The 23798-nt window shown below is 38.8% G+C and overlaps 1 protein-coding gene across 2 annotated transcripts in view; it reads left to right on the top strand.

The window, feature by feature from the left end:
- anks1b (ankyrin repeat and sterile alpha motif domain containing 1B) overlaps positions 1-23798 on the top strand; it is a 122153-nt gene that overhangs the window by 43224 nt on the left and 55131 nt on the right. For both annotated transcript variants that reach the window (XM_053314238.1, XM_053314237.1), the window contains exons 4-7: positions 99-285; positions 17930-18594; positions 19374-19496; positions 22236-22305. In XM_053314238.1, the coding sequence (XP_053170213.1) occupies positions 18502-18594; positions 19374-19496; positions 22236-22305 (286 nt within the window). In that variant the 5' untranslated portion in view covers positions 99-285; positions 17930-18501. The remainder of the gene's footprint in view (positions 1-98; positions 286-17929; positions 18595-19373; positions 19497-22235; positions 22306-23798) is intronic.

The following is a 23798-nucleotide window of genomic DNA, read 5'->3' as shown; positions in this document are numbered from 1 at the left end:
GAGAAAACACACAATACAATACTATCAGTTGGAGAAACAGAAAACTCACTTTACTGTCTTTAACAGTCTTCCCTGTCCTCCTCCTGTCTTCCATCCAGCCCAAGCAGCGTACCTCTCTGTCCTCGTCCCTGGACGTCCAGAGGCCGGTCAACCACAGCTGCGAGCCCAGTGAGGTGAGCTCGTCCCTCGGCTACGCCAGCTTCAGCACCAGCCCCCCTGCCAGCCCTCCCCTCAGCCCCAACCAGGAGGACTCTGCGGGCTCCAACGACGACTGTCAGCTCACAGGTAAGACTCATCAAGTGGACAGGATTGGGCTATTGCTGCTATTCACAAACCTATGCACATTAGGCCATGAGGAGTTAGCATGCTAGTTAGCTCCGTCAGTAATGGGACAATAAGATCATACCCTTCAATCAAGTGACATATTTGTACTATTAACTCCTGTCTTGTGACTGTCTACCAAACCACATGTTTCTTTTAAGAGAAGTACTGTTGAGATGGGTTATTATTGGTCAATGGTAGAAATTGTCTGTTTAAATCAATTTAACTCAAAGTTCAACTTGTTTCGAAAGATTTACACAGATTTATTTCATCCTTTTGTAGGAAATTCACTGATCACAGCAATGTCAGTGAACTAAAAATAAAGCTCTTGTGACGTGGTTTCTGAGGTATATCAAGTGCTATTAAATGCCAAATGCAGTTGGCTTTCAGATGAGACATTTTAATGATTTTATTCTGATTCTTGTTCAATTTCACCTACCTGATATCTTAAAAACTAAGCTCCAACACATCAGTAAAAGATGCTCTGTTAGTCCTGTGGGGGGTCTCTTTTACTGTCAGAACAGATGAAACACTGTTGGCTTCATCTAATGACATCCACCCCTGCTGAATTTAAAAGTTTCTCCTCCATGGAGCGCCTCGGTAGCTGAGTCGCTTCTACACATGCCACGACTGCAACATCTCTGGTTCAATTCCAGCCAGGGTCTTTTGTTGCATGTTTGTACCAGCAAAAATGCAAGGCAAAAAAAAAAAGTAATATTCTAGGAGTTGTTGTAACATAAGCATCTCATAAGCAGGACAGTTGCATCATAAACCTTCACATATGCATTTTTCTGTACTTTTATTTATGCTTGCGTTACACAAAGGGGAATATAAACACTAAATAATGCAAACATGTTCATACACATTTTAATCTCACTATGCGTTTACTTAAGACTGTTTTTATATCATGGATCTAAAAATACCATAAATAGGTCCTTTTGAGTCTCTGTTTGCTAAGATTTAAACTCACAAATACAACAAATAACTGTACTTGTGATTTATTACTGAACTGTATGGAGACAGATAATAGCATTAGAATAATTACAGCATTTGTTATGTAAAATCAACTTGAATTTTATTGGAATTATGAAGTTTTTCTATCTACTGGATTACTGTAGAAGGGTTTATAGGAGCTCTAGGTGTCCCCAAACTGCTCTTTTGAACCACTGATTCTCTGCTTGTAGCTCTTTACCTTTTCTTTTTTATCATTTCCTACCCACTCGCTTCTTCTTTTACCATAGAAAAATCTGATTCCTTGTTGTCATGGCAAAGTGGTGACATAAGCGATAGTTAGCTGGCGACATAGTTGTGAATACTTCCTTCTCTCACCTGGGTTTCAGGCCAACTGTCCCTCACACCCGCTGCTATCTGGCACCAAAAGTAGAGGCAGAGCAAGGGAAGTGGATCAGGCGGGAGGCATTTTCTGTGTGTGTGTGTGTGTGTGTGTGTGTGTGTGTGTGTGTGTGTGAGTTTGTTTCATCCAGGAACAGTTCAGAGGCCCAGCTAGACTTTGATCTGTGTAGTGCCTCAAACGAAAAACACATTCATTACCAGTCCACAGGTGCGAGCAGACACACACACACACATAGACACACACACACATAGACACATGCAGATGTAAAACTGAATGAGCCATTTTCATGTACTATTCCCATTGAAGCATTGCTGTAGTGTTAATGTAACAAGAGTGTGTTGCAGGCCTGACACTGATGTCTTCTAAGGACAAACACTAAGAAGGAATATTAATCACAGTGCTAGACAGCTCTCCTTTTTACTTTTACCACATTAGCTGACTTATATCAAAGTAAACAGTCATACATTGTAGAGACATAAGATAACAATGACCCACAAGAAGGAGATCATTCTTTGATATGAATGCTGATAACAATAGTGGAACCTGTGACGTGTTTTGATACTGATGTCACTTTGACTCAGGGTCCACTCATCATGCTGTTTTTTGCATCAAGGCCACTTTGACTCTCAGAAAATCCATAACACAAAAAGATGTACGTCATGTTGTTCAATTACATTACCAGCGGTGCTCCTTCACGCTGAGAAGCTGTTACATGCATGCACTTATCTGTAGTTCAGGTTCCCTTTCTTCACTTTCCTCTAATCTGTCCAACGTAACAATATGAACATGACATTTTAGAGAAATGTTTTACCAAACTACAAACAAATGTATAATATTTGAATACCAACAGCTGCACCAAGTGTCTGGAAATGTGTCCTCATTTTAGTCCTGACCACTTAGGAACTGTTACTTATTTATGACCAGCCCCTTTATTTTAAATACCCCTCCCCAGTGATCCAGTTGGTCATTTGCAAAATATTTTAAAATTTGGATGGAAATCTTTTTGAAATGGTGCCTGGTGAAGAGTTAAGACTGCTAAAAGATCAGTGTGCAATGATTGATAATAAATAATCACAATAAGAATAAATTTAAGAATTAGAAACCTGTATATCTACGTATATAAGGATATACAGATGAAATTTTAAAAATAAAAATGTCCCAATGTGGAAATAAAAATATAAAATTTACGCAAATGTATTTTCATTATTTAAAATTATATTTATTGGGATTTTTTGGTATAATATGTAGTACAAAAAGTAAGTTAAATATAGGAGAAATTAAACATTTTTCTTGAGACAGTGAAAAGAAACAAAGGATTTTATTGCAACAGATCATGAACCTTTTTTAAAATAGTCAATAAAAAGGTGCCAAATCAAATACAACTTATAGAAAACTTTTAATTTTTTCTCACTAGAATTGTTATATTACATCATTATAACAGAGCAAGATTCCCCTGCACTATAGTTTAGTAACATTAGTCTATGTTGATATTGTTACTAAGAAAATCAGATCATATTGCTTATTTGACAAGATATGTCACAATAAAAAGCAATAGCCTTTTTAACACACTAGAGTGCAGATCTGTACATGTGCAGGTAAACAAGCACACCTGTGGATCCTGTGCTAAATGTTCAGTCAGCTGTTAGTTGATTACAATTTTACAAAGCTCAATTTTTCTTTTCCTGGTAGAGTGAAAGCTTAAAATATGAGCAGCTTTGCCTGATAGTAAAAAAGTAACAGCAACATTTTTCTCCCTTTCTTTGGATGTGTTTAAACTCCACTGATGGACACGCTGTGATTTTATTCCTTGACAAATTTGAAAAGTTCCCATTATATCTCCTGCACAACACATACTGTATTGCTGTTGATGCAAACACACTTCTACTGTCCCTCACTCTGCTTTGATGAGTTATAATAATTGAGTTTGAATCTCTGCCAAACAATGTAAAAGGTGCATTTAAATTAGTGAATTATAATACCTGTTTACTACACTTATAGAAACACATTATATAAGCACTCAGAACACATTATGAATACAAATTATAATGCATTCTAAATATATGTACCTCTCTGTGTCTCTATATGTGTCTCTTCCTCGCTCCCCTTGCCTGAAGCTCCAAACACCAGGAATAGATTGGCACCCATTTATTTTTCCATTTAATTTTTCTCTATTTTCTCCCTCCTCCTTCTTCTTCTTCTGCTACTCTCCTCATCCCTCCTGCTTCTCTCTACTTATTAGCTTTATAAGGCCCATTGTGGGGTTTCCATGGTAACAAGTGGCTTACAGAGAAAGAGAGAGAGAATGAGAGAAAAGAGGGAGTATATATGTATGTGGGTACAGAAGGCAAAGAGTCACAGAATTCAAAGGATGCCAGTGAAAAAGAGAGTGGGTGAGTGAGAGAGAGGGAGAGAGAGAGAGAATGAGAGTCTAATGTTACAGGAGGGGGAGGTAGGGGGGTGAGGGGGGTGACGAGCAAAAATCAGAAAAATGGAGAGAATGAAATGTGAGATTTCAGGGGGATGGAGAGAGAAATGAGGACAAGAAAGTGAAGGAAACTCTTTTTTTCTCCCCCTGCACACCATAAAAGGTCTTTCCTTCCTTCCTCTCCACATCTGTCTCTCTCCTTCTTATTTCTCTCTTTCTCCGAAAAATTAATCCTGAACCGTTCTTTAACACCAACCTTACATTTATACAATAAATCTCCGGCCCTGCAGCAAAGTATGCAGGTGTCAGCCACCTGCGTGGGCAATTGGATAAAAAGCCTATTTATAACCAATCCATCACTGGTGCTGCTGTTGATGCTACGGAACTACGGTTTACGTAATGTTGGACATCACTGGTGAAGATATTCCCTCTGTGCCCTCGGTGCAGAGTGCCAAGCACAATGTAGTGTTATGTAAAAGCAGTGCAACTGTCGACGCAGTTGTCCTCCATGAATTATGCAGTGCTTCCTGCGACAAGTCAGTAACAAACAGGCACAAATCCTCAGGTCCGTATTTATTCATCTGGAAGCTGCTTAGTTTCTGGAACACTTCACAGCTTCTTATACGCACCATAATGTAAATACTTGCACTGCTTCTGCTCCTGATGTACAAATACTGCAGTAGATTAGATTTTGCACTCATTATAATGTTATTTTTAATGTCATTTCAAGGGAAAAACCTGTATTTGTCAATATGGGTATTAGTCTCATGTCTTTGTCTAGTTATCAGTATTGCTATTGATAACATTTAAAGCTGCACTGATCAATATTTCTGCATACAATATACAATGGGTGAATTGATGTGTAGTAAAAGGAGTCCGTCATAGTGATGAATCTGCAGTGAATAATCACCTGACTCTACAGTGCCCCTTCACTCTGTATAACATAGGTAACATTTGAGCCTCTTTTAGCTCATTGTTTTAGTTTTACTGTCCACAACGTTACATTTCTAGAAGAAAATGTAGCTTTTTTCAACATAAAAGCTCTAAAACCACACAGTACACTACCAGCTAATCACAAAACAGTGGGCAGACAAAGTTAATGCCTAGCAGGTGAACACAGTGGAGTATAAGCAGCTAAAGAGGACCAATGCAGAGCTTGAATTAGAGCTAATAATGAGCTTCCTGTACATATATTAGATGGACAGAAACACAAATGTAAATGAAAGCTAATGTTGCTTTGTGTGTGCTTGGTGTGTGGATAGGCAATTGTTTGCTGACTCATTCACTATATCAACTTTATACGATGATAATGTGCTGATATTGCCTTGCTCGTTTCACTGCGCCCAAGTGGCCAAGAATTTATACTGCATTAACCCGAACTGTAGCTTGTTGAGATTTGGTATGGTGGGCTCTTAACAGGAACATAAAATATTCTCAAACCCTTGTCTTTGAGTTCAACTGAAACAAAAGTACAGTTCTCCTCTGGACATCAAAACTGCTAAATAAGATACTAAATAGAAGTCTCACATTAATGAAGGAAAACCAGCGAGCACACATGATTTTGTATTACAAGCAAGAAAACGTACTTAGCTTCACTTTATTAGCTGCTCTTCATATATAAAATGCAGTTTTCCCCAGCTTACCATGAGGAATATGAAATTACTGAAGTGTGTCTAGTACAGTTGTGAAAAACATGACTACAAACTGTCTCCAGCAGCCACAGAGGGGCTGAATGATCGATGAGCTCTAACAGTTAATGAGCCGTAAATGGCAAAGTGATCAACAGCTCAGTGCGACTCAGGCTGTGTGTTTACTTGAAAGAGTTAAGTTCATTAAACCTCTGTTGCTTAATTTGGTCCTTTGTTCTCAAATATCACACACATACACTCACCAGCACACTCTTCTGCACCGATGCACAATGGGTCTGTCAGCCTGCTGTGCTCGATCATTAAGTCATTCTCAAAGTCAGCAGTGCTTTTGTTTGCAGCTTTAATTTGATACTCATGCACACACACACAGAGATATATATACACACACACTCATACACACATGCAGAAAGCTTTTTTCTTGATTTTTCCATCCAATTGACACTTCGGCTCTGACCTTTCTTGTCTTTGTTATGAACAATTACATTTGAAGCCATTTCCCTTTTTTTGTGTTCATGCCATAGTATGAAGCTTAATGTAATGAACCTGCCATAAGTGTCCATTGATAGTGTCCATTAACGTATTTAATTATGATCATAGCTTAACAGAAACACACACAGGCTCATTTGAAGCAGTCGGCAACATTTCTATCTGTAGACCTACTCTCAACCTTCACTAAATTACTTTTCAAAAGGAATTTTCTTCACTTTTCTACCCTGGTTGAAAGTGTTGAATGCGTGCCCCTTGCAGAAGGCAGATGTGATGAAAATGTAGCCCCTCGTCTCACCACTTTTTCACTCGGGGTCAAAAGACGATGCAGTCAAGCTTAAAAGCTGTTTAACCATTTTATTGTGTTGTTTCTGTTTGAGCACCACTAACTGCAACCTCAAAATTACCAGAGCTGGATCATCACCTTGCTGACTCAGAGAGGTCTCATCTCTTTAGACCAGTCTTTGTAGTAAAGCGCTGTGTCCAACTTGTTCAGCCCCCCCGAGAGGTGTAGCACTAATTAACAGCACCCTCGAGAGCCGGATGGTTTTGGTTACTCATTCTCTCTGCTTGTTTTTTATGTAGTTTTCACCTCATTGGTTGTGTTAATAGGATAGGTTGAAGAGTTTGTGAGCTTTAATACGGAGGTCTTGTTTTGTTCTTTTAGCCTTGCTTGCTGCGTGGCTGGAGGGATGGAAGTGGTAGTTGTTTCATCTGCTTCTTTGGTGTAAACTATTTCATGGATTGCCATAAAATTGCCTGCATTCATGGTCCCCAGAGGATTTTTCAGATGACTTTTCAACTTAAACCACCAGAATGTTGACATTTGTGACTTTTAGTGAAATGTCTCTTTAACTATAAGATGAGTTGCCATAATATCTGCCACAAACATTCATATCTCCACTGTGCCAGCCTCACAGAGCTGCTATGCTCTCTTGTTTTTGCATCAACAGTATGTGCTTGTATTATTCTGTTGTGTTTTCTAAGTAGTAAGCCTATTGGAAATAATTGCACAACAAAATTGGCAAAGTGGATGAATGTTATTAATGGTTTATTCTCTTCTTCTTCAAGGTAGCCATCAGCCTAACCTCTCCTCCTCCTCCCTCTGCCCTCCACTTTCTTTCTGTCTCGCTCAGCATCATTTTTTGTTTTGTTTTAAATCCCCTTCTCTCCTTTGCTGTTTTGGTTTGGATGAGAGGACCTGAGGTAATGGTGAGTCATGTGTGGAAGCTCTGAAAAAAAAAGAGAGGCTCACACAGACCCTCGGTTCAAAATAACAAAACATAATAATAATTATTTCTTTATTTTTCAATTGCTTTTTTTATACCACCTATGCAGTTTTGGGTTATATATTCAGGTAACAGATTATAGTAAATATGTGGGCTGAAGGGGTCGTACTAACTGACTGTGGCTTTGTTTGTCTTTGACAGCAGTATTAAGTTGTTATATTGGTAAAAAAGGCTCATATTACTTGATGTATGATTATAGAGTGGCAGTGTAGACAGTTACATTCACTGTATGACTTTGTAAAAATTGTGTTTCATCATGAGTTAATGACATCATAGAGGTAAATTTAAAATGTATACTCTCCCTGAGCAGACGTAAATTATTCCTTATTAACCCATTTTATGGAAAAATGGTTGGACAGATGCAAAAGACGAGTGATAGAAAAGGTGTTTTTATTTAAATATTTACCCTAGGGAGCTTTGATAAGTGGCTGAGTATTGTATTGTCCAGTTACTTGGATTAGAGTGAGTGAAAGCAAGTGAAACTTAAAGCGATGGTTCAGCGTAATTTCGACCTATAATTGTGTAACAGAAAGGATAAATAGATCATTTAAAGGACAAACACATGCATAGTTTGTATAATTTGTAACTAGTTCACACTTGATATCATAAATACTAATCTAATCATTTTTATGAAAAATTAAAACTCTACTTTCTACTTTTCATCACTCGTTAGTAGTGTCTTCACTGAATGCTTCACCAGGTAAAACATCATTAAGTCATAACTGCAGTAAATACAGCTAATCTGAACAAAATGTTGAGCCTAAATATAATGACTAAATATGAGGTAAATGTGAATAAAATCATAAGAAGTAAAATATGAATAGCATAATGCACTGTTTTATCTTTTAACTTAAAAATCCACTAATGTTGCACGCTGAATAAAATCTGCCTTTAATGATGTGATTTGTATAAATTTGTCTGCTGTTATGACTCAATAATTTTAATTCTTTGTTTCTAATTAGCCTATCTCCATCTTGGTTAATGGAGTGTAAAAACATCAGGGTCAATTATGAAAATTGGTCCAGTATGCTCTATCTCTCAAAAAGTCTGCTGTTTTGGATTTCATAAATGTGTTATGTGTTGTCTGCAAACAAAACCAAAGCAAAGAAAAAAAGAATAAAAATGCCCCATACATAGTTTTATACATGCTGCTACTAATACTACTTCTGCACACACATTTCTCACTCATACAACCACATACACACAGCTAATCAGTGCTGACCTCATATCACATCATTTCAGTGACGTTAGTGATCGGAGTCCTCTCTCTCTCTCAGCCTCCTATGGGAGAGATTAAATACTGACCTGTTTGCACCTGTTAGTATAATGTTAGCTGTGGTCACAGACCTGAGCTGAGCTTTCAGCCTGTGCACTGACTCACAAATTGAAAAAAATAGTTTAAATAAAGAGTTTAATTAGATGTAGATTCAGGGATGTTATGCATTTCTATCTGTGATGAAAAGAAAGTGATTTACTTTTTTGTGCTCTAATGAAAATGCATCACATTTATCAACAACTGCAGACCTGACAGTCATTTTCTGTGCCGTCTAATCCTTTCAATCAGGCCAATGATTCACATTTTGTACTTTTGTGCTTCCATTTATCACTCTCTCTCTTAGTCTCTTATTATCTCTTAGTAGATGTATTATCTTTTCAGAAGCTATCGGAAATGGAGAAACATGTAATGTAAGGGACCCCTATCAACATTTCAGATGAATACAGTACAGTATGTATTCCTGCAGGTATATAGAACTGTGTAGAGTTTCTTTTCAGATTAAATATATATAAAGAAATATAGAAATACATAAAATATACACTACATAAAATATCTCCATGACAACTGAGCTAACTCAGGCTTTTGAGATGCAGTTGAAAACTCCAGAAGGAGCCAGTAAGTAGACCTTGAGTGTTTTAAAACAATCGAAACATTACCACACATAGCTCAGAATGCCATTTAACAAGCAAGGGTCGCTACAACCAAGCTTAATACCTTATTTTACTTGTAAGGACGGTGACTACTGATATGCTGATTGACAGAAGATGCAAAAAAATAAATTTAATGTGTTTTATTGTGTTTTTCTTTATTATATTGTTCATCATCTCACGACCTGTTAGACTTATTTTATGACCCCTTTTGAGGTCTGGAACCCCAGATTGGAAAACACACTACTATAAATGGAAAGCTGGCATTTACTGGGACCAATGGGGGCTTAATATCACATCCTGGATATAATTAACGTTATTTCTTACATCTAGTTTGGAATACTTCTCTGCTTTTAGCTAATGATTGTGACATTTCCAACAGCACTTGAAGGATGCATTTCTTCATCTCTCACATGCAATTCATTAACACTCAATCAATCAACAATCCTGACTTCAAATCATTCTCTGTCATCATTAATCTGAGCAGTGGACCCAGCAGAGTCCTGCAGTACCATCTTAATGTGGATTTGTTAGAATAGCCCTACACTTACCTAGCATTAGCTCCATGCCTGAGGCTCAGCCAGCTGATAATGATTTATCCAGGCCTGTGGCGCTTAGGAAATAGGGCTCAGTCTTTAATCTCAGGGATGACTGACAGCTCAGATATTACTCTGTACTTTTTAATAACAGTCAGTGCGCTGCCACAAGAGATGGAGCTATGAACACAGCGTTATCAGATGTTTGGATCATCTCCCTGCCCCTCCTGCTACCACACACACACATACACAGAGATAGTGTGTGTAGTATTTGTAGTGTTTGTGCGTATGTCTGTATACTTATTCAGGTTATTCAAGTCATTTACCACATTACCACAAAAGTGACAGTAACAATAAAGATGCAACAATATTTTTTGTCATGTCTATTTCACGGTTCAGTTTTGTTGCATTTGGTTTCTTGACATTTAATGATGTTTTAGGCTATCAAATATTTAAGGCGTGTAAGTGTATTGGGGTTTTAAAAAACTGCTGTATGGATTGGGTGGCTTTGCTACAACAGATCAAGCCTTCCTCATTTCTTTTCCTTCCTTTTTTGACACATAACCTACAGCTCTGTTTCATTTCTCTCCCTCCTGTTCCCTTCTGTCATTCAATCTTTCATTCTGTCACTCCCTTATTTCTCTAGCCACTTTCAGAAGCCTCTCATTCGCTTCTCAGTCTCTGTCTCTCTGCCTGTCATTCACTCTTCTACGTTTCCCACCCGCCCCCTCACTTTCCATCAGCCTTGTTGCCATTCGTCAGCCTTTTCTTCTGCTTTGCAGTTTTGCTGTTTTGCAACAGTATGCATCTTCATAACTCATTTGCCCTTCCACTTAAATGTTCCATTCAGTCAGATAGCCTCCTTCACCCTCTTTATTGCTTTGCTTTGTCCTTCCTTGCACTCCTGCCCACTCCCTGTCTCTCCCTCGCTCTTAGTATCTCACTGTCCACCTTTGCACCCCCCCTCTTCCATCGACCCTCAACCTCTTGCCCCAATGTTTCCCCTCTCTCTCTGTCCATCCCGGTGTTGGTGATCACTGGTGCATGAAATACCTATTAATGAGCAATTAAACACCTGTCTTTCAATTATGCTGCATGTGCGAGAGGCAAGAAAGGGAAATGTATTCACCCTGGATGAGCATGTCTATATTTTGCTCTCTGCAGCTGCTTCTCCCCATCTTTTTTTTCCATTTTTGCCTTTCTTATCTACCCATTCTTATCTTTCACAGGATTTAGATATGAAGGGGCTTCACTTACAATAGAAATGCACTATTCTCCACCTGGAAATGTAATCGTTCCTCTTCAAAGGGATCACTGGCAAGAGTATAAAAATTCAATTTGAAAGAGCATTTAATTTATCAGCCAATATGAGCTGTTAAAGAGCAGAGCTGCGTCTCAACTCACGATGATGTCCTGCTTCTAAGCAGTACGTAGTCTTCAGTATGCGTACTAAAATTGCTTAATTTGTGTGCGGTTGATAGACTATTATCTTACAATGCAATGCAAAGAGGAAAAAGAAGAGCAGCGGCTGCAAAACATTAACTGAAATTGCAGATTGAGGTGAGACAGCTTCAGGATCATAGAAAACAAAAAAACATAAGAATATGAGTGTGTAGTCTTTGGATAAACATTTCCCTCAACACATGTGCAGTGATGACCCTTTTCATGGCAGATATTTGGATATGTTGTAGCAGGAAACCCACAGGTGTAACTAATAATGTTATTTAATCAGTTCATTAATATTAATTATGCCTGCAGCCATTTAGGTGCATAAATTTCACGGCCCTCATGTTTTGCATGCTGGGTTACTGACATACTGCAGTTTACTGGGATACCTGAACGGAGCAGATCCATTGTTAATGTTGTGCACATATTCTGTAATGCATATTAATAGAGTAGATAATATACATTGCACACATACATTTTCTATAAATAGATTTAGTGTCAAGGTACACTGAATAAAAACTCAATTTCAGACCTATTTTTTTCCCACCCAACCCTGCCTGTCTTCCACTTCCACTGACAGTTGGGTGGATGTATACAGTTGAAGGTTTTGCCTCTTGCAGGTTATCGATTTGAAGAGGTGATGACTTCACACAGCTTTGCATCAGTAAGTCAATCGATAAAATAAATTCAGTGAATGATCCTACCTGTCTTTAATGGGAGGCATTGATGATGAGACCAATTGATCTTAAACTATAAAGGAGTTGATATAGTTTTTATAGTTTATTTCTATATTGTTGAACAGAGCAGTCACATTCATTGCTGTGCTGTGGTTGTTTATCTTGAGACAAACACAACATATCCAAATACCAACCAGTTTCTGGGCTGAGATGCTACATGCCACAACTTGTGTGCGTGTTTTTGCATACTACTTTCGCAATAAAATGCACGTAAGCAAGAAGCAAAACATGCAGGTATGCAGAGTGATGCAGAAGCTTCACCATCTCATATTTAGACATTTACTGCATTTCAGCAACAGAAGAGTGCAGATTTTACTGTGTATAGTACACACAGTATGAATGTTGCTTAGTTTTAGCTGATATTGCCTCGGATATCCAGGTAAGAGACACCTCACACACACACAAACAGAAAACTGTAGGCTCAAGATTGGATAGATAATGAAGGTTAAAACAACACACAGAGGAAGACTATTGATTGTTTGCAGGGAAAGAAGAAGAGACATTTTCTGCCTGAGCTGAGCCAAATTAAGTGTCTGCAGACTGCAGTGTTATGTATCCTTTAATTTAGCTGTCCCACCATCAGTATGCTCATCAACTCATCTGATTTTAGGTTTTACATCTATGTCTTTATCTGAAATATGTTTACGTATAGAACTTCTTCCTTCTCTTCTAACCTTTTGCACTCGTCACAGACATCGCTGCGCTGCTTCTTTAATCCCTCGTTCCCCTGAAGGCCAGAGACACTCAGCCGCCCGAAACTGGGAGAGATGCTGGCGCTGGGGCTCTTTGTTGCCATAGCGACCGACAGGCTCACCTGTTGCCAATGGTTCTCATCTTTTTTAAAAAGAGTAGAAGCATAGAGAGGGTGATTAAGGATTGCAAAAGAAATGCATGACAAGGCTAAGAGTCGAACTGTACAGGAAAAGCTGAATGTATGTACCAAAAATATAACATTGTGACTTAATGGTGCCTTCAAGGTGCAGTCACAAAGTAGGAATTCTTTGTGTTAGCCTAATTTACTACTTCTTCTCTTGTCTACTTTATTAATTGACATGTTTTCAATGCCTTGGATATTGATTATGATATCAATGAGACAATATAGAGCAGCAATTAATAAAATAAGAGCAGAGGACAAAGGTTGTTTTAAGATTATTTTTTAAGCCTGTTTATCCCGTTAAATGTTGAGGAGGAGGTAACCTGAACTTTCAGCTTGTGTAGGAAATATTGACCGTTTAGACCACGTTCCCTTTGAGGATGAGTCATGTTTTCAAGTCTCATTACCTGTAGATAGTTAATGTGTCTGTTTGGTACTATTAAAGAGTATAATGGCAGGCAGTATGTGCGATATTCACATGCCAGTTCGAGGACCCAAAGTTAATATTATTCCACTTTCCATCACTTTCGTTATTCCAGGAGAGAAGAGGAGCTCAAGCATCTCTTATTTTAATCATCACTGTTAATGATTCCAGTCAGTCATTCTTGCAGGGTTCTTCAGACTTCCATTTTCTGATCTGTGCCATGCTGCCCGGCTTTACTGTGTGTTTTCAACTCACATTATGTCATTGTTGCATACAGTGAGTCTTTCAAAAATTATGTAATCACTATTTGCATTATGCCTTAACTTCTTTTCCCCTGGGATAGATAAGTAGAGTGAAATCACAAACCTTTGATGCACAGATTAAAAAAACAAAACACAACATATCTCGCTAAGTACTGTAGCTCAGTTATTGTCAGTCAAAATACAAGTTAGTTGTCTCGCTTTTTTTTTGTGTGTGCCTCTGCCCTCCCCATCTGCACATGTTGGAGGAGAGAGGGAGGAGGAAAGAGGGAGGAGGGCTTCTTTTTTTTCAAAGGGTAGCCTATTATTTCCCCATTGAGCTGATTTTTAGGGGCATTCACTAAACTCTAACATAATGTATAATTATTGCTTTATATTGTCAAATAAACACTCAATTTGCAGAACAAAGAGGTGATTTATTTGAAGAATAACAAGTGAGAACGAAAAAAAAAAAGTTTATGAGCATTCAGGGCCAATTTTGCTTCAAGCTCTGTTAATTTCTGACCAGGCTTCTTTCATGCTGCTGCCACACTTTGTCTTTTCTGCTCTATTGTCTGCTGTTGTTCCCCTCTACATTAGAGAAAGTAACTCACATCTGTCTGAACCTGCTTCTGTATGGCTACTTTAAATTAAAACTGCAGGATTATCATATACATCCTAATTCTTGATATTATAATTGCAATTATAATTTCAATTTAACAGCTATTAACTGCTATTAGGCTTAATACATGTTATAGCTAGGCCTATTCTTTTACTAGATATAGACATTAAGCGTTGATGGCATAAACTAAACTAAACCTGAAATGATGTAACTCTAGCAGCTGAGCAGTGTGGTCAGTGTGAGTTAATTTTCTTATTCGCGTTAACTGGTCCACTCCCAGGTTACACCAAGTCATGTTTCCCCTAAAATATTTAGTTGCAGAGGTAGAGGTTTGGTCTGGGGTTGTATGTTCAGCAGCACACATGCTACTGAATGATTACAGAAATATTATTGGAACACTACAGCTTTGACCTACAGCAAGATTCAGTTTCCTGGAATTCTAAACAACTTTCTCGTAAGTGTTGACGTCCTGATCTCCTTTGGGGATATCAATATGGTAAAAACAACTCCTTAAAAGGCTTGTTACGACATCCCCAACCTGGTACAACTATTGACCTTTCGCCTTTCTTCTTGTTCTCACATTTCACTATGATGCACACATATCTGCCTCTACAGCAGCAGGGCAGCAGGGTGTTTGTTTGACCCTCTGGACTTTACGTGACAACATGTTGCTACTTGTCACTTTGATCATGAAGACAACACCCTATAGTGCATCTAGGCTACAATATAGTATTTATAGTATGTAGTTGAGGTAATATTATAGATCCAAGACAAAACTGATAGAAAGGCATGACAGATGATGCTGAAAAATGTTCCATTACAAATCTATGTGCTACTTCAGGACCAAGGACAGCACCATAGATGATCAATAAACAGCATTGAGACTTCTGATATTTCAGAGTCATGGTCAAGGCCATAGATTCTAACTAGCACAACCCCTCGGTCAGATAAAGGATCAGAGAGTCAGGCCGACTAGACTAACATTAAACTTAACAATTGCTTACTGTTGATAGCTAACACAGGCTGACAACAGAGACTGTGTGGGTGTGGGGGGTGGAGGAGGTGGCAGGCAACTGGACTATGTAGTCAGATGACAACATTGTAAATTCAGTGTGTGGGGCAGAGTGGATACATGCAATTATCCAAGTGACAGTTTTGATTACAAGGAGTGTAGAGTTTGCATATATATGAGTGTGACACTGTTTGTTTCTATTTGTTCAAGTGACTTTGTGATTGTGAGACTGTTGAAACTCTGTGTGTGTGATACTTATCAGTGGTGAGATTGTTTACATGGTCTAGCTCACTATCTTAATACATAGTGACAGGAAACAGAGAGAGAGAGAGAGAAAGAGAGAGAGGGGAAACTGAAAAATAGTATCAGAGTAGCCTCTCAGGTGTGTTTTTTTACCTACTGCTGGATTATCATGTGTGGCATTTAATGACCTAAATTGTAAATGTTGCACTTTGCATCAGAGCTAAAACCATGCTGTTGTGTTTTAGAAAATACTTGAATTTATTTTCTCTTCTGCTCCAGACAGTTATTGATTTTCCTTTATTTCCATACGGTATGAAAATCAATTAGCAGAACTTGCTCTAGTTGTGTTCTTATAATTTTTTTGCCTGTTAAATAATATAAATATGAGGTGAGGCTGGACAGACTTCTCAAATCAATCTGCCCACAGAAGATAAGGCTGCTGTTATTCTATTTTCTTATTTTTGAGAACTCCTGTAAAATATACTTACCTTGACTGTGGCATAAAGTCAACTGGTTCCCACTGAATCTTTAAAAAATATCACAAATATACAGTTATATATGCTTTCTTTTGTAAATAGTTTCACAAGAAGATTCATTAATATCATTGTCATTTTTAGCAAATGTCACATTATTTTTTTAAACTACAGTGTTGATGCTCATAATGAAGGAACATATCATATTTACTTTTTTATAGTTCTCAGACAATAATAGAGGAATAAGCCAAATCAAGCTTTGAATATAGGCAAGGCAAGGCAAGGCAGTTTTATTTATATAGCACATTTCATACACAATGGCAACTCAATGTGCTTTACATAAAACAGAAAAACATGTAATTTGAGAAACATTAAAACATACAATTACCCCCCCCCCCCCCATCCCCATAATAAAAACAAGGTACAGAAAAATAGAAAGAGAGAAATAAAATGCTAGAATAGAGCATTAAATATAAGATTGCAGCATAAAATAATAATTAGCTTTAAAATCATTAAAAGGACATACTGTGCAAATAAAAGATTAAAATGTAAGTACTTTAAAAGGGCTCAATCATAGGCACAGGAGAAGAGAAATGTTTTTAACCTGGATTTAAAAATGTTCACAGTTGGGGGGATTTCATAAAAATGCTTGTCAGTAAGATAAATATTGTTTTTGTCTTCACATGGGATTTTTTATCATAAAGATATAGTATCACCAGCCACATGGTTTAAACTGCTTTTCCACATGAATATATTGCATACTGTGTGAATGCAGTGGTTACTTGGAACAGCAGGAAAAATGCACCAAAAAGTCAAACTATACAGCACGAATTTGAATTAGTTTATATCTCTACTAATCATCCAAACTTCACGAATTTGGCATTTAGTGTTAGTCACACAGTGTTTATTTGTGAAACTATGAATAAACAGGAGAGGAGAGGTACACCCTGAATGTCACTGCAAGATAATATTTGCTACAGTCTTGTATGGAGTTTGAATGTGGTGCTGCTTTGGTGGCGTGCAACGAATAATAAGAGTAATATAATAATAAATAATGTGCCTCTTGTTTTGCATCATGTATTGTGCGTACATCTTTTTAACATGCAAGACAAATTTGTGACCTCAGGTGTAACATTTTTTTTTGCAGATGTGAACATAAGTATACACAAACTGACAGGCGAGTAGTCAAGCAGACACACACACACACACACACACACACAGAGGTGCATCTACAATTACACACTCTTATGTGGAGAATCAAAAGAAGCTTTCATGGCTTCTCTCTCACCCCACTGCACACAGACAGTGAGTGGGCTTTTGAAAGCATCCCCTTTAAAAAAAAAAAAAAAAAAAAAAAAAACCCAGTCAATGATGAAAATACGTCTGCCCCAATGAGTTCATGCATTCATGCACAAGTTCAGACACACACACTTTTACACCCAGACAGTGAAGGAGAAGAGGTGTAAAATCCAAGTCAGGAGTTTCTTTTATTTCTCCCTGGACAAACAAACAGCTTCTTTACAGGGAAGCAGAAGATGTATCGCCTCGTTCTTATCTTCCTATTTGTAGCATTTGCATTTATTTTTTTATTTTTTTGCAGTATTTGTTTGGGTTTTTTTTTGCCCATTGCTTTTCTCTCTCTCTCTCTCTCTGTCCTTTCTGTTGTTTATTTAGCCTTTTGCTGCATACACTGGTACTTTTTTTATGCAGGGAGTGTAAATCTCTGATCTCTGTCTTATTTTGGTAAATTCATTAGTGTGTATGATTGCTGTGACAGGACAATTTTATGCAAATCCACCACATATAGCTTATCTGTGTGATTCAGTGTTAATCAGTCAGTGCACTTTTTTTGTGTGTGTGTGTGTCTCCTTTACAGACGACGGGCCATACCAACGAGACCCGCCTCCTCCTCCTCCTCCTCCCTGCTCTTCCTCCACATCAAACGCTCTGCTGGACGACCGCAGGAAGAGCCACATCCCAGAGGAGTTTGCAGGCCTCCTTCATGGGTCATCCCCAGCTTGTGAAACTCCTGATACGCCTTATCATCTTTACAGCCCCAAACCTCGTAAATATGCCTCTCCGGAAGTTCAGAGCAGCCTGTTGCAGACCCCAGAGTACAACATTGTGATTGGAGGAGGACCGACTCAGGTCTTCTCCAGGACAGGAAACGATTCGTCACCTCAGAAAACCATCAACGACCCCCAAAAGCCACAAGTGGTGTACCGGACTATCTTCCACACCAGAGTCAACCAAGACCAGGCCCGCCCCCGGAACTGTGAGCAGGTGGATTCACAACGTGGCTGGTCTACACTGGGCCGCCCACCGTCCTACTCCTCCTCTGGCCAAAACGGTGAGGTACCAGAGTTACGAGGGGTCCAGACAGGAAGCGGGCCCAAGGACAGTTTATCGAGCGCTGGCTACGAAGAGAGGGCTTGCACCCTGGGGAGGATGAGGTCTATGCCCCGCAGTGTGTTGGACCTGCAGCTGTCCAAGTCTCTCTCCAAGTCTGATTCTAACCTGGTAGCTGTGTCTCCTATACAGGTATGTTATTTCTCACTGATTTTATTATGCTAATCTAAAATGACTCATTCTGGGGCGCCCCAGGATCCTCTACCAAATAACTGTAGTTGCGCATAATTGGATTTCCAGCTTCAGACCTTTTATTGCATATCATACCCCTCTATCTACCCATGATATGTATCTTTGCACCTTCAACTATCAAATCAATGCAAAACTGTCAAAAAAGACTAAATCTGTGTGCAATCAAAACATCAAGCATTTGATTTATAAAATAAATCCCAGTAATGCTGAATTAAAACTTTTTTTCTCTGATACTGTCAGCTCTTCTGAGACATATCTATAAGAGCCAAAGGAGAACATTCAGATGTCTCTTTTTATAGATGTTTAGGTCAGCATTAAGATCTTATTAGATATTGTAAATAGTCAGTGATGGAGGTAGTTTGCATCTTGCTATATCATGCAGTGTGACTTCAGAAACAGATCAGAAACCAATACAACCAATTAGATAACTCACTATTCTGGGCCACAGTGCTCCCTGCCGTGCAGCACATTTTATGAGACTCCTTTAATACATAGTAAATAAATCATAAAGCTAAATACATACAGTAGTCTGTTTGATGAAATGCTTCATTATGTATGAAACTTTGATGAGCACTGATTGGATTTGTTTATTCTTTAAACAGCTTTAGAGTTCAGTCGTCCGTGTTTTTAAGGTTGAAATATTGCAATCTTTGTCTTTAATTGTTTGTAATTTATTCATGCTTGAAAACAAAATGGTTGGTTTTTTTCATCTTGTCCAGGAGGAGCACAGTTGGGGGTCTGGATCTCGAGGTCAGGGGCCTGGAAGTCCGAGCTCAGGAGAAGGAGCCAGCCCAGGGGGAAGACTGGAGAGGACGCCCTCCTTCACTGCTGAGTGGGAAGAGGTAAGAAGTGTGCAGCCAATTACCAGGCATTTAGGATAAATGTAGATATTCAAGAGGGAGAAAAGTGGCCAATTTTACAGATAGCTAGAAGTAAATGCATCATCTATTCTCCAGTCAAGTTAATCAGTCAATTTACTGTGACATGTATTACTTTACATGTATTTTCAGAGAAAGATTGATTAAAACCAGCACACTTTTTAAAGTGAACTGTCCCTGCAGGGTTCAGTCGAGACTGCACCCATAGCAAGAAAACTGCTTATTTTTCTTCCCCTTGAAATGCACTCGGCAACTATGATGCGGAATGAACTCGTGTGCTAATTTAACTTGCTCCAACATTGATTTTCTTCTGTAAGCAGTGTTGGAGCTGCAGGGAAGACTCAAGGAAGGTATCAGAGAGAAAGCAGGTTCTGTTGTGGAAGGTAGAGAGCGGAGGTCGAGGGTGGTGTGTGTTTTGGTCTCGGTCTGTTTATGCCTGAGGCTTCTTCGATATTAAAGGGTCTCTGACACAGATGTGATCCACTGACTGGACACCACTGTTGGATCTCGCCCTTTTACAAACACTTGAGGTCACAGACACATTAGCTTCTGCTCACTGCTCATCGCTCACAGACAAAACACCCTTTTACAAACCGATGCTTCCAAGTCCTATCACTAGCGTGTGTAAATAAAGAATTAAATGCCATTTTCCACATAGCTTCTTTGGAGGAAAATGCACAGTATGTTTGATATAATTAAGAGTATGACTTAATTAGTCTCCCTATTTTTAAAGTAATGCTATTGCATGTTAGTTAAAGTACATTGTGCATGCCAGTCCACATTTGCATATACATGTTCATTAGTTCTTCAACACAGCTCATAACTTGCTGATGGTGATGAATTGCCATATGGAATTTCCCATGATTCTCAGCAATTAAATTGACCTTCCCTGTTTAATTGCATGCTCGGGGAGGATGAGTTAAGATGGCTACAGGGAATCTGTGGAGTGATGTATGGGGAGTACACAGGAAAGAAATAACAGTTGCTTGATTTGCAGCGCATGCTTAAGAAAGAGTTGCGTTATTAGCAAGAGACGAGTCATGAGGGATGCTCCACAACAGTCAATGATCTCAAGATATCCATACTCATTAGTGCTGCTGGCTTGAAGAGGTAGTTTAGTGTGTTACAAATGTGTACTTTAATCTGGTTTTACCTCAGAAATTGCCGAAGTGTTGAGATTGTTTGTAAGGTGATTACCAGCTTGTGGTTAAATGCTACTACAATCATACAGAAAGATGTTTTTTTATTGTAGATTCCTTACAAGATTCAATTTATTTCATTGTCAAAGGTTTGTCCATTTTTTTCTATTCATGATAACATTGTAGTTATTGCTGAGATCTGAGAATATGCTGCTGTACAAAGAAGGAACTTGAGTGTTAAGACAATCAGGCTTAAACAAGCTTACCTAACTGTCCCTTTACAAGTTACAAACTAATTATTATTTAGTACAGTTGTCCCAGCACAAAGTTTTCCTCTGCACTGATGGATCATTACTGTGTTCCTGTTTGGTTTGACTAAAGCTAAAACTTTGAACTTATTTAAAACTGTGTGATCATCTGACTGCTCATGTTTTTTTTTCCTGTCTGACTTCTTGTTGCTGTTTTCCCAGATTTCAATTGTTGAGTGTAATATTATCATAATCAATAGAAATTATGGACAAAACCATGAAAATAGGACCTAGCTATAAGAAACTGTGACTATGATGAATGCCACAAAGTAGCTTGTTTTTCTTCCCACATGGGAATAATAGAAAATAATGTAAACACAACATTCATCGACACATTATCACCATTTTAAGGTCAGTGTGTTTCAAGCAGACACAGAGCATAATTAACATTGATCTGGAGTTGTATTTGTGTCCCCCAGAAGAATGTAAGGCCAATATTCATTCCACCAAGTCCTGAGAAAAATATCTGCTAAATGCTCCACTATAGAATATTTGTTGCTGGGCAGAGAGTATATTTATATATACTCTACTTTATATACATTTTGCTGCAAACAAGGCATATGAGAGTCATAAGACTGAACCAAAACAGTAAAGTTTCAAGCTGTAAAACCAAAAGCTTAAAGAGCTCTATAATACTGAGTGGAACTGCAGTCACTTGGTTCTTCATTCGTCATTTGATCTATTATTAATATTAAAATGAGTTTTTAAAAAAAAAGGGATTCTTTATGCTCAATAGATGCTTGTGACTTAATGCTTTGAGCTCAGTGACAGATGCAGAACTTGCTGCCTGTTTGTCCTGTGTCAAAGATCAGGGTTTGCTTTCAGACCCTCCCCTTTAAATAGGTCAGGTTTGAGTGACCCTTGATGAGCCAACGGTCTTGACAGTTGGATGGATGTGCAGGTCGTATAGTTCAGTGATTAGGGGCCGGTTCACAGTCGGGGATGACCACTCGACAGCCGGCAGACAGACACTAATGATGCAGCTGTAGCTTCCTCCAATCCAGTCTTCCTCTTCCTTCATCTCTGCTCTGTCTTTGTGTTTCCTGCTAACACATCTTATTCTCCCTCCGCTCCTCCACGCTTTTTCAATTCACAGGTGGGAATGACTGACATTCAGCGTACTGGCTGGCGTAATGATCATGTTTTGTGACACTTGAATCCAGAAACAGGGGTTAGCCTTATTACTGGAAAATAACTTTCCCTTGCACACGCTGTAAGTCTCTCTAATAACCTCTCTCTCTCTCCCATTTGTTCAGATCGACAAGATTATGAGCTCTATTGGGGCAGGAATAAGCAGCGGACTGGACATCAAGAAGGACACCTCAGGTAAAATACACAGGTGTATGTGAGTGTGTGTGTGTGTGCATTTGGGAAGGAGAGAGAAACCACTTATGCTACTAGAGTGAAAGAAAAAAGATATCCCGAGTGGATCTCAAATGATCATTTTGGGGACACTGTGGCATCAGAATAACCAGAAAAAAATGAGCAAGTTGTTTACACCAGTGTTACACATGAGGATTAGCTCTTTGGCAGAAAGAATTAAAAGATCTCCACTATTAAGCCATATTATGGGAATCTTCACTCATCGTTTGACACATAACAGAAACTCAGTCAGGATACAACTTAAAAAAGAAAATCGGATTCTTACAAGCAAGCTATACAAGCTATACAAACACTATACAAATAGAAGTATATATAATCTAAGAAAAAAACATACTTATATCTCCGCATTTCTTGTCCTGTCTGATTTTGTTGTGGCTAATGCTCAAACAATTAGTCAATAAACCAAATAATGGATTAACAGACAGTTATATTGCAACAATTTTGATATTCAATTAATTGTTCCTCCTCTGATTCCAGCTCATGAAATATGAAGAGATGCTGCTTTTCTCTTTGTAAATTGAATATCTGTGTTTTTTTAGACTGCTGGTCACACAAAACAACACATTTAAATATGTCAACTGGGGCTCTGGAGAACAGTGGGCATTTAGTTTGACATTTTATAAACCCAACAATGAATCCACAGAGTAATATGCAGATGTATCCATCCTGTATGTGTGTGTGTCTGTGTCTGTGTGTGTGAGAATATTTCTGTGTGAGATCATCCATGACTCAAAATAAGGTATATTTTGACATTCTTGCACACACCAGTCCCTGTTTTTCTTGCCAATTTCTTCACCTGCGTACCTTCTCATCTCTATTTACTGCATTCATACCCCTCTCACTCTGTTAATTCCCCCCATCCTCCACCTCCCGATCATCCCTTCCCCTCCCCTCCTCTCCCTAGTCCACTCTCTCTTTTCATCTGTGAATGCAAAGCTCCTGCTAACCATGGTTACCACAGGGAGAAAAATCTTATTTGTGCCAAACCATCTCTGCTCCCTACCAGTGCAAACACAACACAGCCATGTCACACCGCACCACAAACAGACAAACACACACATATAGAAAAGGATGCATGCATACACTAAGTGTGGAGTGTGAGTGGGAGGGAGGGAAGGTGGGAGGGAGCGTGGCTTGCAGACAAAAGACGCTGGAGCTGTTGTGATGGCTATTATCAGCAGAGCGAGCCAGATATATGCAGAGAGGCAGAGAGAGCAGGGTGACGATCGACACCCTGAGAGAAGATAGAGACAGGAGGTAGACAGAGGAAAGTGAGGGTAGAGAGCGAGGCAGAGAGAGAGAGAGAGAGAGGGAGAGAGAGAGAGAGAGTGAGTGAGGAGACGAGGGAGGAAAGGAGCGCTCAGAGAAATGAGAGAGAGAGAGGGAGAGAGAGGAGGCTGCAGAAGCATACAGATGAGAGTGGGAGTACTTGATAA

This window comes from Scomber japonicus, chromosome 23, assembly GCF_027409825.1.
Source record: "Scomber japonicus isolate fScoJap1 chromosome 23, fScoJap1.pri, whole genome shotgun sequence".
Taxonomy (NCBI): domain Eukaryota; kingdom Metazoa; phylum Chordata; class Actinopteri; order Scombriformes; family Scombridae; genus Scomber; species Scomber japonicus.
Note: the sequence above shows the minus strand (reverse complement) of the source record. Positions and strands in the feature narration are given on the sequence as shown.